The sequence below is a fragment of the Carcharodon carcharias genome, chromosome 26 (genome assembly GCF_017639515.1).
Source record: "Carcharodon carcharias isolate sCarCar2 chromosome 26, sCarCar2.pri, whole genome shotgun sequence".
Lineage (NCBI taxonomy): Eukaryota > Metazoa > Chordata > Chondrichthyes > Lamniformes > Lamnidae > Carcharodon > Carcharodon carcharias.
In genome coordinates this window covers 39,832,697-39,852,264 of record NC_054492.1, presented here as the reverse complement: position 1 = coordinate 39,852,264, position 19,568 = coordinate 39,832,697, and the positions used below count along the sequence as shown (strand labels likewise).

The 19,568-nt window shown below is 40.8% G+C and overlaps 1 protein-coding gene across 1 annotated transcript in view; it reads right to left on the bottom strand.

Moving 5' to 3' along the window:
• Window positions 1–19,568, bottom strand: part of cgnl1 (cingulin-like 1) — a 150,371-nt gene that overhangs the window by 110,817 nt on the left and 19,986 nt on the right. The window contains exon 2 of the mRNA XM_041174928.1: window positions 2,109–3,805. Coding sequence (XP_041030862.1) covers window positions 2,109–3,773 — 1,665 coding nt within the window. The 5' untranslated portion in view covers window positions 3,774–3,805. The remainder of the gene's footprint in view (window positions 1–2,108; window positions 3,806–19,568) is intronic.

Genomic DNA, 19,568 nt, shown 5'->3' with positions numbered 1-19,568 from the left:
ATTTGAATCTGGAAATAAAATGCTGATGCCAGAGAAAGGAGCCAGATGCTCCACATTGTTGATGAACCAGTACATGCTCCATGTTGAACACCACCTGGAGAAAGCACTAAAGACAGCAAAAGGCACAGGATCTATTCTGAGTGGGGATTTAAACGTTCATTACCATAAGTGGCTCAGTATTACCAAAACTGACTGAGTTTGCCAAGTCCTGATAGGCAGAGCTGCCAGACTAGGTTTGTAGCAGGTGGTGAGAAAATCACCACCTGAGGGAGTAACCTACTTGACTTCTATCTCAATAATCTATCTTTTGCAAATGTGTTTGTCCATGGCAACATTGGCAGGAGTGACCAATGCACAGTCTTTGTGGGACTAAATCCCATCTTCACAATGAGGACACCCTCCATTATGTCATGCCACACTATGCTAAGTGAGATAGGTTAACAACAGAACTAAAGGTTCAAAACCAGGCATCTATGATGATATAGCAGAATCATATGCCATCACAATTTGTAACCTCATGGCCTGTCTGATCCCTCACTCCTCCATCACGATCAAGCCAAATAACTAATTCTGGTTCAATGAGGAGGTGTGTAGGAGAGCATACTCTGGTTGCACAGATCTTATGTTCTACCCACGGAGCTCAGAAGACCATGTGGACAGCATCAGTTACTTTCTTTGGGAAATCCTGCAGTAAAATAGGGCAGCCTATCATGTTGCTGTTGCCATTCAATGGGCAAAAGATAGAAAAAGTTGGTTTGTCGAATGATGCGTAGTCACCCATCTGTGCACAGAAGGTTGACTGATACAGTTCATGTCCTATAGTGGCCTGGAAAATGAAAGGAGGAAAGGTGATATCTTGAGTGCTATTAGCAATGCTGTTCCAATGCTGGATATTGCTGCAAGTCTCTGTGCCATAGATGACTGACCATCTGCCTCTCTTCTGGCATTGCCAGATAACAGGAGATACATTTGGTGGCATAATGGTGAGTAGTGGCCAATCTATCCCCAACTTCCCAAGTTTGTTCTTCTTTGACCTTTTCCATGAAATTCTTTGAGAGAAAAGCACTAAACACAATCCCTACTGGAATGACAATCAAACAGTAACAAAATAAATGAGCAGTTGAGCTTTAGGGGATAACTTCAAACTCCATAAATGGAAGAGCTAAGTGAGCTACAGGAACGGGGCGAGAAACTAGAACCTTACAAGACCAACCCCACATACTCCACCAAACAATATCGGCAAATTTACACCAATTGAGCCTTGCAATGGAGCTCTTGGCCAATCTGCACGACAGTGCATCACTGACAAGATCAGCAAATTAGCATGGTGCACGCAGCAGGCAATCTCTATAGGGTTCAATGTTGGGGTCCTAACAATGTTGGCAGCAGTCAATAAATTGGGGGAGGAGGAGAAGGGAAAGGCATATTTGTCAAGATTCACACACGCTCCTGATCACTACCCACTGACATCACATGCAGGTGCTCCACTGCCAGATCTTCGGGTTAATAGACTGATACTTAAAAGAAAAATACTTTGGGCGAGTAAAAGGCGGCTCTCACCTGTTTGTATGAAACTGCTGGGAATAAAGATGGAATGATCAGTTAGAGGAAAGAAATTAGTAATTTTTGAGATGCAGTGCTTGTAGATTCAAGCAAATGCAAATTAATGTTATTCTGTAAGCTGAGATTACTTGTTACTCACAACGAGAACATTCAGAACGCTACATGAAATCCGCAGATCTAACCATTTTTGTGAAGTTATGATAGGTTCTTCAATCCTAATCATAGCAGCACAGGACAATTTTTACTTAGATATCTTAAGAGTTAAATACTAATTTGGTGCTTAAAGGCACATTCAAATCTATAGAAAATGCATTGGGGTATTACTTAAGGTGCTACATTCTGTTTTTTTTTCAAAAATCTAACAAAAAATTCATTATAATATGTATCTTACATTTGCTACACCAACGCAATAATTCATCAGTTACCAATGACTCTTTTGACAAACATCCAGCATCTGGCAATACATCATTCTTATGATAATTGGAAAATTAATCATCCTTTAATAGAAAATGTATTTTTTTTATATATCTTACAGCTCTGCTTACCTGCACATCATGATCACAGGCAGTTTGGCTTGTACAAGCGGTGCGCTGCTTGGGATCTGAGCTCTTACTGATCCCAAAGAAGAAAGGGGTTGTTTTACCAGTCTTTGTTGGTGTAACAGAAGTTATCTCCTCTTTTTTGGCTTCAGTTTTATTGAGTGTACCTACAGGGAATGTGGCAGATTTACAAGCAATTCTCCTACTATGTTGCTTAGGAGCCCCACCATTCATTTCAGTCTGACCTGAAATCTTCATAAAACCATAATTCAGGCTTCCTTGGTTTTCTGTAGGTTGTGTTTGACACCTGCCAAGATTACCAGTAGAATTGGATGGCACATTCTCACAAGAAGCAGGGTTTCGTAAGCTTTGTGAGGCAGCATTTTTATGGCACAACTGCGATGGTCTCAACAAATGTTCATTTGATATTCCAAGCTTTTTACTGTGTTGGTCTAGGTAAGCAGGATTATCTTGCGATCTAGGTGGAAAAGCACTATCTACACTTCGGGATCGTTTTTGATCTTCTGGGTTAATGCGGTTTCTCTTTGCAGACCTACCTCGCCGGTGCTGTCCATCTTTTCCGTCAAATTTATCAATCAATTCATCCACCCCAGGAATAGGGCCTGAGTCAATGTCACGACCAGTGCCTGGAAAAAAGGGAATGTATCTCCTGTTCTCATGCCGGTTTACATTTTCAGCAGAAAGCTCTTCATCTGGATCATCCAACCATAGCTTGTATGAAGGATTTAGCTTGTCTGAATTTGCTGATGTTGGAGTTGAAGATGATGACCTCCTTGACCTAGAAGCATCAAAACCTCTTCCAGTTGAATCTTGCCGGCGCAAAGGGAGCAAATCTGGTCGTGTTCTCCGAGAATCTTCCGAATCAGGGCTGGTGTTGTTTTGACATCTTTTGTTCGTGTTCAACATATCAATTTTTCGACTGGCAGACCCAGCAGTTTTCTTGGTTGGATCTTCCACTGTTGTGGGCTTGCTGAAATTACTTTTCTCGTCGTTGGGCTTTATTGAACTCGATGGTCGATTACCTAACTTATCTTGAAATTCAGACTTGGGTAAACGATGAAAAGATTTGTCTTTATCTCTTTCTGATAACTTGCTACTGGTCACACTTTGTTGACTAGTGCATTTCAAGAGGTCCTTGTCAGGGTCATATGGCTTCAGAATCTCAGGATGCTTTTGGAAATTCAGTAAACTACCTGCTTTTGTGTGTTTTTTATCAACCTCAATCTTTGAGGTTTCTACTACAGGCATAGGCAGCTGTGGGTAAGGAGATGGCTTAAGCAAATTGAAGTATTGATGTTCTGGATAAGTGAAATGGCAATTATTGGAAAATCCATTTCCTTGTTCTCTTGCATAGGGACCAGAATATGCATTAAAACCATCCTGAGACAAAGTTTGATCAAAGGAACCATTTTCAGGTGGAGGCTCAAACATTTGCAAATGTCCTTCCTGGTTGCTGTTTAGCACTACATATGGTTGCCCATCAATTCCCTGTACCCTAATGCTGACTCCGTAAGACCCTGATTTGTTAAGAGCAGTCTGAGATTTTTGTGCTCGGGTCGCTTGTTCTTGGGCATCTTGAATAAACCTGATCTGAATTCCATAATCTCGCTGCACTTGTTTATCTTGAATAGCACCAATATAAGGCTCCATCGAAAATAACTTGCAATACACAGGCCGACCAACTGCAATTTGGAAAATAATCTCATTAATAGTCAGTAAAACACAAAGAAGAACAACAGCTGATTAAACAACAACTTTCAATAACATAGCAAAACATCCCAGAGATGTTACGGATTTGGGAGGGGGAAAGGGGCAGAATTTGAGGGATTGGAGTTATGGGAGCTAACTAGGTTTCATCTAAAAGTTAGATTTTTAGGATGTTTTTGAAAGGGGAAGAATAGCAAGGTGGATTCTTTTAGAAAGAGGAACACAGCAGAGAATGAAGGGTGAGCAAAGACAGGGACCAGACAGTTAAGCATAGACGAAAAAGTACAGGATGCAAGGTGGGGCACAGGTTCGAAACAAACTGCACTATCAGGGTGATGCAGACTATGGAGGGATCTGGAAGCAAGGACCAGGTTTTTGAAATCAATATTAAGAGAGGTCAGTGGGGATCTAAAAATCTCTGGGCAACAGTTAAGCAGAACGTAGAAGGAAAGGGGGTGTGGTAGGTGGAATTTCAGATGAAATGGAGTAGGCAACTGGAAAAGTTGAGAATGGAGATGAGAAGGCACGGATAACATTTTCAGCGCTGGAGGTGGAGTCGGAGTGGGAGTTGGGGTGGGGGTGGTCTGTGCGACAAAAGGAAAGGCAGACACCCTTAGCTATTGACTGGATTAAGGTTGAGCTCAGTGTTGGGCGAAACAAAATTCTAAGGTTATTCATTCTGTGCTTTAGCAAGAGTATGTAGCAAGGAGGATGAAATTAGGGACTAAAGTGTGGAAATGTCTGGCCTGATCTAAGTTACCAACCTTGGTCATGCCACTGATAAAGCTGGAGAAAGTTCAGGTTGCTCCAAATTGATAACAGAAAAGTGACCTGACCAGAGAGTGCCAATTGTTAAGTGGAGGATATGACAGAGTGGCAACAGGGTCTGTCACCAAAATAACAGAAAAGCTGACTCCATGTCTATAGATAACATTAGTGAGGAATGGGGGAAAGAGTCAAATATATATCTGGAAGTAACTGAGTGTGAATGACAGATGAAGCCATTGCACCAGTTACATCGAGACAGGTAAGAATGGAACCATGATAGGATAGTGCTATGAAGCAGGCGGTGCGTCCAGACATTTCTCAAGTTGCTAAGCACATAAATTATCCCTAAAAGTACAGTAAAGAGTGGTGAAGTATGAAATGGACAACGGTTTTTAGGGAGAAATTGATAATGTCGATGAACATTGAACCAAGATGGGCTTCAGCAAAATTTGATCACAGTGATCGATTTTGTCAGTAGCCCAAATGATCACTGTAACTGACCGAATCTTGTAGCCAACTCCCATGCACTGCACTGTTCAATCCTGTTAAGCACTTTAAACAGCTTAATAGCTAGTTCAAGGAGGTCTCGGAGCACAGTGGGTAGTGTCTCTGCCTCTGAGTCAGAAGCTCCAGGTTCAAATCCCACCCCAGAACTTGATGGCCTAGAAGGTGCATTCATAACGCAGTCAAACAGACTGGGTATCAACGTGTAAGCCCTTCCAACATACACCAATGACAGGCAGTGAGAGTGGGAGAATCCTGGTCAGCCAAGAAAGAAATCGGAGTCTCTACCATCATCATGATTCATAGCTCCAGGCTACGACATGCAAGTAAGAGTGTATGCTGCTGCAGCAACTCCTTGGTGGGCTGTTAGGCACAGTTTGCCGGATGTGCCCATGTAGGCCAAATTGGTGCCAACAGTAAAGGGTTCAACCCCCATCCCAGCTGAGGTGGATTCGGGACCTGCCACCTTGCCCTATCCGTGGTGGAAGTTGTGGCATGGCAGGTCGGAACTGCTTTTGGGCAGAGAACTCAAGAAGAAGAGGAGGAGTTAGTTCCTTGTCTTCCTCTTTAAAATCTCCAAACGATACTGAGTGGAGCACTACTCAGCACAAAGTAACAATTTGAACAGTTGAACAATGAAGGCAGGAGGCAGGTCAGGCAAATTGAGGGGTAGGTGGGTAAAGTCAAAAAAGTAGTTTGTGTAATAGTAATTCTCATATGAAAGACCAATTTATTTATTATAGGAATTTATTTTATGCCATTAGGAAACTGTTAAATAATGAATTGACAGTGGTAGAACTTTCTACTGAATAATGGATCACTAGGGTATTTCTTTCAATGCAGTACTTCATTCTGACTACATTCTCAGTACAATTATTCAGGCTCACTGAAGCATATTATACAGGTGAAGTGAACAGGGGTGGGGTCAGATTTCTAAACCATCAACTTCATAATGATCAAGGAGGCATTGGTATTTCTGGCTTAATACTAAAGCAGCTATGTGGCACTCCCTTGGTCAAAAAAACTGTAACGATGATGACTCTGTGCCAAGGCATCTAACCTGCAGATGTGACAATCCATCCACTGAAGTCTAAGAACTCAGGCACTTCTATTTATTTCCTAGTCAATCTCCCAGAGCATTGGACATAGGGAATCGGAACCAAAATGTTCTGAAGTGGGGGTCTAGGGTGGGGGTTATCTGGGCCAGGGCTTGCAGACAAAATCAGCCCGTTTTAAATGTCATACATTCTGTCCATAATTCTACATTAATATATTGATTTATTATATTCATAAGTAAATCGGGAAATGTAAAGCAATTTAGGAAGCAGAGAAGCGGAATCGTCTGGAACATTACAGCTTTTCTGCAGTACAAGGCAAGGACCTGGTAGGTGTAAAGCTGAGGGATGACACTGCCATCATTGGCTGGATCAAAAAAATCATGATTGACATAAAATTGCACAAAAATGTAACAACTAGGACATGGACAAAGTGAGCGTAAAAGTAAGTCTTTAAAATATATGTAGCTAGATTTAGCCTGTTTCAATTCTGCAGCCCTGAAGGTTTGCAGAAGGGATACTCTTGCACCATTGTTTTAGCAGTGGATAAACATAGACAAAAATTTGGAACAGTCTTAAGGTGAGGTTCTTTATAATTTTTCAAGCCTTTGTCTGCTTTTTCAACTTTATAGTTTCTTCAGTTACCAACATGGGGAAAGGTTCAGTAAAACTGACAACAGAAACAGAAACTTGCGGGATATATATGGGAAGTTTCGCATTTCAACCATGGATGACTATCTTAAAGTTGTCATGCAATGACAAAGAATTTGAATTCACTGGGCTCCCTAAACACCCACCGTAAATTCTTCGAAATTGTTTCAGTCACAGAGCAAAACAAAAATCCCTGAATCTCAGGGTAGCTTCAGGAAAGCCATCAGCACATGCAGGGCTATGGGCCGGGGGCAGGAAGGTGGGATTAGAAAGGGCAACTGGGTGTCCTTGGGCTGGCATGGACAAGATGGGCTGAATGGCCTCCTTCTGTGCTGTAACTTTTCTGTGGTTCTATGCAGGGAGTTTATAAGATTACATGGTATTCACTAAGCAAGCAACAACACTAAATCCTGTGGGACTACATTTAACTTAAATCATCCTGTTCATAACTGATGGCACAGGAGCAAAACGTTGCATCACTGTGTTAGATCAATAAAATCAAAGTTCTTCACACAACTTTAGTCCAAGGAGAGTTGGACAGCTTGTGGTAAAGTTCTTAATGTTTTTAATAAAGAGCTAACAATTGTACACCAAAGATGCTTTCACATGTGTTTTAAGTTCAGATTCTGGGACCCCATGTCAATGAGACACCCTCATTATGTTGTTAAATGGATTTTCCAAACAAACATTCAGTCAACAGGCCCTCAGACCCAGTTTTACCTGGAACTCTGTCGCCTAGATACAGAAAGCTGATTTAACTCTAAGTACTGACTCCCGAGCATCAGGCTCCACAGATTAAAATATAAAAGAACATAAAAGTATGGGAATTCTGTGAAGAAAAGATTTTCTTCACAGATTTCTTCCACGAAGAAGAAAACAAACTATTTCCATCTCCATGTCCTTTTGCTATAATAATTTGCTTACAGCTATCCACAGCCCAACATATTTTTCTATCTATTGTAATTCCATTTAACCTCAATGACTGCCCCCTTCCTTTCCTGAATATAGGTCAAAATTCAACTACTATTGTTTAAGGCACGTGGCCATGTTCAATGAACACACATAATATTTTTACAGTTCAACATTTACTTAACTTTTATTACCGATGAAACACCAAAAGTAGGGTCCAGGACAGGAAAGATGCTGATCACTGCTCAATATCATCAGAGCTGTCTCTTGCCAAATTTACAACAGTGACCTCCATCTGGGAGGTCACTCACAATTTCCTTGTGTACATACTCAAGGCCATTCCATTATCATGGTGAATATTGGTTGCTGTACATTCACAACAACACCGAGAATGCACTTGTTGACTGATTTTGACACTGTCAGCATCCGTCCCCCAACTCCCATTAAAGAACGAGTACTGTTCTGTGTGCCAGTAACCAGACCCTGTTTATAGGAATTGCACATTCATCTGCTAATCATTAACAGAGCATGACCCACAAGCTGATTAGAGTGGGAACAGATAACTGTAGCCAAATGCATCAGGGTATTTTGACATGTAATAATGACTATAAAGATAAAGAGGAAGCAAAATAAACTGCTTATTTGTTCAGAGAGAATACATACTTTCATCAGAATTAGTTTGACTAGAATCAATCCAAAAATACAAGCAGATCATAAAATGGATTGAGTAAATTTTCTTCCCTTCCTAAAAGATGACTCTTGCTGGACAGCTCTCCAAACAACCCTCCATTAACTTGTCTAAATGGCCAGCCTTCATGCGTTATCCTAGGCAACAGGAATCAGCAGGGAATTAATGCATATTTTGATAGGCAAAATGAGGAGGCCACACACTCCTTGGAAAATAAGTGTCTAACTGGGGCATTGGAGAAGAGAGAGCTAGGGGTACAGGTACACAGGTCACTAAAAGTAGCAATACAGGTTAATAAAGCCATAAAAAAAAACAAAGAACTGGGGTTCATATCTACAGGGATAGAATTGAAAAGAACAAAGGCAAGTTAAACTTGTATAGAACCTTAACTAGACCACACAGTGACCATTTCTAGTCTCCAAATTGTAAAAAATATAGAAGCTGTACAGAAGGTGCAAAAATGATTTACTAGAATGATAACAAACTGAGATTTACACCTATTAAGAAAGATTAAACAGGCTGGAGTTCTTTCCTCTAGAAAAAGCAAGACTGTGGGGTGACCAGATAGAGATTTTTAAATTATGAAAAGGTTTTGATTGGGTAGACATAGAGATTGTTCCCACTTGCAAGAGAGACCAGAACTAGGGGCCATAAATACAAGATAGTCAATGATAAATCCAATAAGGAACTCAGGAGAAAGAAACCCCTTTACCCAGAGAGCGGTTGAAATATGGAATGTGCTTCCACAAGAACTAGTTGAGGTGACTAGCCTAAATGCATTTAAGGGAAAGCTGCATAAACACATGAGGGAGAAAGGATTATTGCTGAAAAAAGAGACATGCTATTGATGCTTTTTGCCTTGACTTATCAGGGCAGATGCAAGAATATCAAATTTCAAAGGGAGCAACAATTTATATTGCATCTGAAAAAGGTGCTGATTGGTTGGTAAGTTGACTCTGATTGGTTGAGGTGTTGCCATGGAGAATGCACCAGGGAACTATTGGTCCCTATGCTTTTGTTTAATTCAAAATAAAAAGGCACAATGCTTGCCCATGTTCTTCCTGCTTGCAGAGGACAGGGCCCTGTGTATGAACATATGCAACTTCTATAAGCATAAGCACATTGAAAGCCCAACTGATAATTTTAAATTAGTTGTTAGTGTAATTCCTAGTACACTCGGGATTGTTCAACAAGTGTTGTCCAATCGTGGAATAACATCCCACATTTGACTTTATGTTTTGAGTTTTACAAGCATGAGCTGGTCAAGTATGGTCAGTCCTCTGCAAATAGAAAGAACACGTCCAGGCATTGTGCCTTGATTTGAATTAAACGAAAGCACTTGGGGCAGTGGTTCCTTGGTGCATTTTCCATGGCAGTGCTTCAACCAGAGTTGACTTGCCAAACAATCAGTACCATTTTCTCATGCAGTATGAGTTGCTGCTCCCTTTGAAACTTGGTATTCTTGTGTCTGTTCTGATGAGTGCAAGACAAAAAGCTTCAACATCATGTCTCTTTTTCAGCAGTACTTGAGAAAGGATTAGAAGGATCTGTCGATGGCGCTGGATGAAGAAATGTGGGAGGCAGCTCGCATGCAGAATAAACACTTACATGGTGTTTCTGCACTGTAAATATTATATAATACTATCCAGACCTTCAATTCCTTGCAAGATCCTAAAAGCCTCAATCAAACCACCTCTTAAATCCTAAATCCAGAGATTAGTTTATGTAATCACTTCTCATAATGTAACCTTTACTGCCCTGCTTACATTCTGGTGAATCTGTGCGTGCACCACCTTCTCAAGGGCAATTAGGGATGGGCAATAAATGCTGGCCTAGCCAGAGATACCCACTCCCCATGAAAGAAGGCCAATATAACCTAAGGTGTGGTGCCCAGAACTCTGAACAATATTCCAAATATGGTCCAGAGAGAACTTTGAATAGCTGCAGCAAAATTTCCTCCCCTTTATATTCTAGCACTCGGTATAATGGTTGATGTTCAATCACCCTTTTGGATATTTTTTTGGAGCTGATCACTGCCCCACAACCTCAGGAAATGTAGTCACTATTGGAATATAGGAAGCGCCGCAGCCAATTTGTGCACAGCAGCATTCCAATGTGTAATAACGGCCACATAATCTGTACTTTAGTAATGTTAGTTGAGTGATAAATATCGATCAAGATAGCAGGGAGAACTGCCCTGTTCTTCTTTCAAATATTGCCACAGGATATTGCCAAAGGGGAGGTGGTGACCTCAGTTTAACCTCTCATCTTAGAGGCAGTAGGTCAGGCAGTGGAATACTCCCTCAGTGTTGCACTGGAGTGTCAGCCCACAATTTACACATTCAATTATCTGGAAGGGGATTTGAACCCCAAGTCTTGGCTCAGACACAAGAAGTGTTGCCACTGAGCCACAGCTGACTCTTCAGAGATTTCCAAAGATTCTTCACTATCTTAAAAATATTCTTAAATGCTTTACTATAATTTAACACAAACTTTGAGTAAAACAGATATCACTCCTTTAACACTGACAAAAAGAAGCTTTAAAAAAAATCAAACATTTCAAAAGAGCAACAGCATTTCCTATGGGGACAGGATATTACATGGTGCTATTTAATATAACTATGAGGAAGCCTGCTTCAAACATGCTTAATAAAGTCAGAAACAATGCCTGCAGCAGGAGCATCCTGTTTTTATGCTGAGACTGTAAGAAAGACAGGACATACATCAGAACAAAAACAGAATTACCTGGAAAAACTCCGCAGGTCTGGCAGCATCGGCGGAGAAGAAAAGAGTTGACGTTTCGAGTCCTCATGAGCCTTTTAGGGCATATATCAGGTTAGTCCTCAGTCTGAAACTATACTGGCTGATTAATATCCCTCATTTTCCCCACTAGCCTAATTTTCATGCAATTTCTTAAAAATTGCAGGGGATCAGCTACAATGCAATTATTGGCTGCCCAGTGGTTAAAGGTAGGATATTTGGAAATGGTTTTTATTTTCAGGTGAAACTGAAAAAGACTTTTTTTTTCCTTTATTCTTTCATGGGATATGGGTGTTGCTGGCAAGGCCAGTATTTGTTGTCCATCATAATTACCCTTGAACTGAGTGTCTTGCTAGGCCATTGCAGAGGGCAGTTAAGAGTCAACTGTGTTGTGGGCCTGGAGTTACACGTAGGCCAAACCAGGTAAGGATGGCAGATTTCCTCCCCTAAAGGACATTAGTGAACCAGATGGGTTTTCACGACAATCGATGATAGTTCCATGGCCACCATTACTGAGACTAGCTTCCGACCCCAGATTTCCTAATCAAATTTAAATTCCACCAGCAGCTGTGGTGGTATTTGAGTCAGTGTCCCCAGAGCATTAGCTTGGGCCTCTTGATTACTAGTCCAGTGACATTACCACTATGCTACCATCTCCCTCAATAACAATCAATTTATTTAACTCCCAAAATTATTGCATGCTGTTCACAAGTTTAAAATTATTAAAATAGTCCAACTATCCTTTATTAATAACACTGAGTTGCAAACTACACAGCTTTACATTTGCAGGTGAAAAGGACTGCCTCAAACTAATTTCACTTTGATCCTTGTAGCAGCACAGAGGGGATATTCCAATCACATCAGTTTGACTCAGTCCCAAAGGGTATAGTAAAGGCTGAACCAAATTATATTTATTTTCAATAATTGATAATTATACTGAAGCAAAAGAATGAAACCAGTAGTTGGCAATGCAATGTTTTACTCTGCAACACTTAAAATAGTCTTTATCAGAATACATTCCAAAATCTTGGGATTTTTGCCCAATTGTTTTTGATGATGGATGTATAACATGTTTCTGTCCCAAAGAGCCTTTCCCACCGCCACAGCATGGAAACATTCAACTAATGCACCACAGGCAGGTGTAAAGTATTCTAGGTCTTACTGTAAGCATAAAAATTCACAACAGGTACCAAGTAACTAATATAAAAAAATTAAAAGTCATTTCTAACAAAATAATTAATTAAAAACGTGTGAACATGAAAAACCCAAGATCTGAAAGTTTGGTCCTAAAAATGTATACACTGCATATGAATATGGACAGTACATGAACATTCCAATACACACTTTGTGCACAAATGGAGCAGGCATATTTACTAGGCACTAACATTGGAAGCCCATCTTGGCCACAGGTAGTGGAACTGATAACCAAAAATATCAGTCAGGAATTTTTCACTCCTGTCAGTTCAGTAAGCTTATCTAGCGTGTAGCTGAGCAACGCTTGTAAAAAGAATCCCGGTTTCAACCTCAATCTGCGTGAGATAACCAGTTTTAGGGTAGTTGCATAGATGTAGCTCAGTACCATTGAAAACAGAAAAAGAGAATGGTCAGGGAATCCATCTCCTGATAGTTGTCCAGCAATTGCTACCAAAATTGCACCTTGGCTGAGGTCTGGATCAAGATGAATGTAATCCCCCTGTGACCAGTCCACTGATATTTTACATAATTGCTAATTGAGTGAAATGCCAGAGGAACAACATTCCAGCAGGAAGTAGCATCTTCAAAGGGAAAGACGACAATTGGACTAAAGGAAATTAGGATTAGGTTGAAGTAAATTTGATTACAACAACCCTACCCCCAACTTCCTCTAACACCTAAGAGCTTAAAATTGGTTAAACATGCTGAGATACAGTTCTATGGGCATTTGTGACTATGAAATACCTCCAAATGATCATTCTCCATGCAAGCAGCTGGACATAGGCCATCTATGGTTATCTGACTGCATGCCTATCACAACCAAGGAATTCATTCTCACCTATTGTTTGCACATGTTACATTTCCAGCAGGGATCAGGGATGGAAATCATGGAGCATTTTTCATGATCCCTCTCCAAGAATGTTGAGGCTTGTGTATTAAAGTGGCTGGGATCAACTAATTCAGGAACCTGACCTGCCTGCTTCCCGGTCTTTCTGACACAATAACATATCATGCAGCACATTCTGTCGAAGGGTCATGAGGACTCGAAACGTCAACTCTTTTCTTCTCCGCCGATGCTGCCAGACCTGCTGAGTCTTTCCAGGTAATTCTGTTTTGGATTTCCAGCATCCGCAGTTTTTTTGTTTTTAACATTTACTATGTTGCTGGATGTTTTTTTCCCTCTGAAATGGCAGTAATAAACCAGGTACAATAATTTTGCGCACACAGATTAAGGAAACTAACAAAGAAAGGCTAACACAGAGCCACTGAATTGTTACAGTGCAGAGGGAGGCAATTTGGCTCATTGTGTCTGCATCGACTCTCCGAATGAACATTATGGCACAGAGATAAAAACAAAAAAACTGCGGATGCTGGAAATCCAAAACAAAATTTCCAGGTAATTCTGTTTTTATTATGACACAGTGCCAATCTCCTGCCTTTTCCCCATAGCCCTGCACATTGTTTCTATTTAAATAATCATCTAATGCCCTCTTGAATGCCTCAATTGAACCTGCCTCCACCACACTTCCAGGCAGTGCGTTCCAGACCCAAATCACTCATATGAAAAAGTTTTTTTCTCACATCGCATTTACTTCTTTTGCAAATCACTTCAAATCTGTGCCCTTTCGTTCTTGATCCTTTTACAAGCAGGAACAATTTTTCTCTATCTACTCTGTCCAGCCCCCTCACGATTTTGAGCACCTCTATCAAATCTTCTCTTAGCTTTCTCCTCTGCAAGGAGAACAGTCTCAACTTCTCCAATCTATCTTCATAACTGAAGTTTCTCATCCCTAGAACCATTCTTGTAAACCTCTTCTGCACTCCAATGCATTTACATCTTTCCTGTAATGTGGCACCCAAAACAGTACACAATGCTATAGCGGAGGTCTAACTAGTGTCCTATATGTTCAGTATAGCCTCTTTGCTCCTGTACTCTATGCCCCTATTCATAAAGCCCAGGATACTATATGCTTTATTAACTGCTCTCTCCACCTGTCCTGCCACCTTCAATGATCTATGCACTTTTAAACCCAGGTCCCGCTGCTCCTGTGCACCTTTAAGAATTGTACCCCTTATTTTATATTGCCTCTCCAGGTCCTTCCTACCAAAATGCATCAACTCACACTTTTCTGCATTGAACTTCACCTGCCTCCACCAACTTGTCTATGTCTTTTTGAAGTTCTACACTGTCCTCCTCGCAGTTTACAATGCTTCCGAGTTTCTGTATCATCTGCAAACTTTGGAACTGTCCCCTGCACACCAAGATCTAGATCATTAATATATATCAGGAAAGCCAAGGTCCCAATACTGACCCCTGGGGAATTCCACTACAAACCTTCCTCCAGCCCAAAAAATATCCATTACATTACAAATATCCATTACTCGCTGTTTCCTATTACTCAGCCAATTTTGTATCTATGTTGCTGCTGTCCCTTTTATTCCATGAGCTATAACTTTTCTCACAAGTCTGATGTGTGGCACTGTACTGAGTGCCTTTTTGAAATCCATGTACACATCTCCAAAAAACTGACAATCAAAAAACACTGATATTGAAAGCAAGTAAATACACTGCTTGCACAATAGGATGTGGAGTGTAACTTTGATTCAAAGAATGCTGGGTCGGTTTATGGAAACCTTAAAGGGAAGCAAATGTTGAAGACACAAGATTTATTTTCATGGGGAGTCTGGAGACAAACAAACCCCACCACCCAGCCCCAATCCACAAAAAGTTTTGACCAGATACACATTTGAAAAAAATCACATTGGCGCAGTGCACTCGATGTAAAAGCACAACAGCAACTTTCAAAAAGGAACGAGATATATACTTGAGAGAAAAATTTGCAGGGCAGTGAGGAAAGATAAAGGAGTGGGATTAATTGGCGGCTCTAGCAGAGAAGCCAGCACTGGCAAAATGAGCCGAATAAAAAAACCTTTTATGTTGTGCTATTCTACCATTTTTAAAGATAGGGAAAACAGCCTTTACTGTGCAAATATGCTGTGCTATATCTGATTTACCTTCCATATGCTAACACTAGGGGTACAAAGCAGGAGCATTATCTCCCAAAAAGCTTTCTTTGGTTCAAGCACAAAAGTTTACCTTCTCCAACAAATATGGAAGTGACTACATCACTGATAATCAAATAATTCAATTGGTGAGAAACAATAGAACAACGTTTGCATAATTGTAAACTACCTGGTTATATAACCAGATTAGATTACTGTCTCGAAATTACTCCAGGGTGCCTTATTTTTAAGAGGGCTTGTGGGATCCACTTTCCTGTGCTGCTTTATACTATTTTGCGTCCACTTATGGGCTAGTAGGAGCTGGTGAACTTAATGCCAACTGCCAGTGCACTCTGGGTCATTGATGCATGACGAAGTTCACACTGAAGAGCTAACCAGAAGTTTCGGGAAGCAATTAAATCAATCAGAATTTTTGTAGCTAGAGTGTTTAAATTGCATTTTTGAAATTACAAATTTTAAGCCCTGCTTTACACAATATATTCAATGTGATAAAACAATACATAAGTCTACAAACTGTAACAGTCACCTGGGCATGTGGGACTGATCTCTGGAGAAAAATAAATTCAACTGGGGTCAGATTATTCATGTCCATAAGACCATAAAACATAGGAGCAGAAATTAGGCCATTCAGCCCATCGAGTCTGCTCCACCATTCAATCATGGCTGATAAGTTTCTCAACCCCATTCTCCCACCTTCTCCCCGTAACCTTTGATCCCCTTACCAATCAAGAACCTATCTATCTCGGTCTTAAATACACTCAATGACCTGGCCTCCACAGCCTTCTGTGGCAATGAATTCCATAGATTCACCACTCTCTGGCTAAAGAAGTTTCTCCTCATCTCTGTTCTAAAAGGTCTTCCCTTTACTCTGAGGCTGTGCCCTCGGGTCCTAGTTTCTCCTACTAATGGAAACATCTTCCCCACATCCACTCTATCCAGGCCTTTCAGTATTCTGTAAGTTTCAATCAGATCCCCCCTTCATCCTTCTAAACTCCATCGAGTATAGACCCAGAGTCCTCAAACGTTCCTCATATGTTAAGCCTTTCATTCCTGGGATCGTTCTCGTGAATCTCCTCTGGACCCTCTCCAGGGCCAGCACATCCTTCCTGAGATACGGGGCCCAAAATTGCTCACAATATTCTAAATGTGGTCTGACCAGAGCCTTATAAAGCCTCAGCAGCACATCCCTGCTTTTATGTTCTAGTCCTCTCGAAATAAATGCCAACATTGCATTTGCCTTCCTAACTACTGACTCAACCTGCAAGTTAACCTTAAGAGAATCCTGGACTAGGACTCCCAAGTCCCTTTGCACTCCAGGTTTCTGAATTCTCTCCCCATTTAGAAAATAGTCAATGCCTCTATTCTTCCTACCAAAGTGCATGACCTCTCACTTCCCCACCTTGTATTCCATCTGCCACTTCTTTGCCCATTCTCCTAACCTGTCCAAATCCTTCTGCAGCCTCCCTGCCTCCTCAATACTACCTGTCCTTCCACCTATCTTTGTATCATCTGCAAACTTAGCCAGAATGCCCTCAGTTCCTTCATCTAGATTATTAATATATAAAGTGAAAAGTTGTGATCCCAGCACTGACCCTTGCAGAACTCCACTAGTCACCGGCCGCCATCCTGAGAAGGACCCCCTTATCCCCACTCTCTGCCTCCTGCCAGACAGCCAATCTTCTATCCAAGCTAGAACCTTGCCTCTAACACCATGGGCTCTTACCTTACTGAGCAGCCTCCTGTGCGGCACCTTGTCAAAGGCCTTCTGGATGTCCAAGTAGATAACATCCATTGGCTCTCCTTTGTCTAACCTGCTTGTTACCTCTTCAAAGAATTCTAACAGATTTGTCAGGTATGACCTCCCCTTGATGAAACCATGCTGACTTTGCTCGATTTTACCACGCACTTGAGTATTCTGAAATCTCATCCTTAATAATGGACTCTAAAATCTTACCAACGACTGAGGTCAGGCTAATCAGCCTGTAATTTCCCGTCTTTTGCCTCACACCCTTCTTTAACAGGGGGGTTACATTAGCGATTTTCCAGTCCTCTGGGACCCTCCTTGACTCCAGTGATTCCTGAACGATCACCACTAACGCCTCCACTATCTCTTCAGCTATCTCCTTCAGAACTCTGGGGTGTAATCCATCTGGTTCAGGTGATTTATCCACCTTCAGACCTTTCAGTTTTCCTAGAACCTTCTCCTCGGTAATGGCCACCATACTCACCTCTGCCCCCCGACTCTCTTGAACTTTGGGGATGTTACTCTTGTCTTCCATCGTGAAGACTGATGCAAAGTACCTATTCAGTTCTTCCGCCATTTCTTAGTTCCCCACTACTACTTCTCCAGCGTCATTTTCCAGCGGTCTAATGTCCACTTTTGCCTCTCTTTTACCCTTTATATATCTAAAAAAAACTCTTGCAATCTTCTTTTATATTACTGGCTAGTTTACCCTCATATTTAATCTTCTCCCTCCTTATTTCTTTTTTAGTTGTCCTCTGTTGGTCTTTGTAGGCTTCCCAATCCTCTGGTTTCCCACTGCTCTTCGCCGCATTGTATGCTTTCTCTTTAGCTTTTATGCTGTCCCTGACTTCCCTTGTCAGCCCTGGTTGCCTCGTCCTCCCTTTAGTATGCTTCTTCTTCCTAGGGATTAATTTTTGCTGTGTCTCCCAAATTACTCCCAGAAACTCCTGCCATTGCTGTTCCACTGTCTTTCCTGCTAGGCTCATCTCCCAGTCAATTCTGGCCAGCTCCTCCCTCATGTCTCTATAGTTGCCTTTATTCAACTATAATACCGTTACATCTGATTCCAGCTTTTTCCTCTCAAATTACAGGATAAATTCTATCATATTATGGTCACTTCCTCCTAAGGGTTCCTTCACCTTAAGCTCCCTTATCAAATCTGCCTCATTACACATCACTAAATCTAGAATTGCCTGTTCTTCCAATAATTTATATATATTTTTCTTTTCCCACCTATTTCCATTATTTTAAATGTATTTCCATCCATTGTTTTATCTCTACCTTTTAGCCTATTTCAATTCCTTCACCCCATCCCCACTAGGGCTATCTGTACCTTGCTTGTAAAAACAAAAATAAAAACAAAAAATACCCTTAATTAGCACATTCCTTAGATAATATCACCATCTTCAACACCTCTTTGTCCTTTTGTCTGTGACATCTTTTGGTTATCTCCACCTATCACTGGCCCTCTATCCAGCTCTACCTGTCCCACCCTCCCTTAAAGCAGCTTATATTTCACCTCTCTTCTATTTTTACTTAGTTCTGTTGAAGAGTCATACAGACTCGAAACGTTAACTGTATCCCTCTCCGCAGATGCTGTCAGACCTGTTGAGTTTTTCCAGGTATTTTTATTTTGATTTTTGTTCTAGAATTGCCTGTCATGTCCAGGCATGACAGACTGATTTCTGCTTTGAGGAGCAGCCAGTGAGTACACTGCATGACGAATGTCTTGTTTGTCTTGTGCAACAACAATAGATAAAGAGAATCAACAGCACGGGAGAACAGCATGTGCATGTTTATTTTGCAGATTGCTTTGCACCATTGTTTTGAGAGTAAAACCATTTTATAAACATTCATGGGGCACATTTTAAACTTGCACGTGCATGCACTGAAAATTAGTAAGAAAAAATACATTCTCTGAAGAGACTGTTGCCTTAAAACAATAAATCCCTTAAAGTAATAACTCTTATTTAATAACTGACAGTGTTTCTTTTTAATTATTTAGTATATATTGTCAAGGGAATAGGGCACTCATTTGGTTGATAACATCCTGTAGCTCAAAATAAACGTGTTTAAGGTTCGTTTCTTTACAAAGCAGCTTAAATACCCACACAACAACTTTCAATGTCATCATCTTTCCAAATTCCATTTCTGTGTAGAAACAAACTACTTATCTGTAGTGCACCCCCAGCGGAACAATTCTCATTAATCCATAGGTCTATATTTTTAGTCAAAGCTATTTGTGGCTGAAAAATATTACACAATATCTGCATACTTAACCACACACAAATCTTAGTAGTGTGCAATGTATAAAAGCCTGACAGCTAAAGGTTAACACTTATTATAGGAAATAACTACCAACTTTTAAAAAAGACCTTTTTTACAGCCTGAGAATATCCACCGTTTAGTACACTATCTATATACCAAATGATAATTCAAAC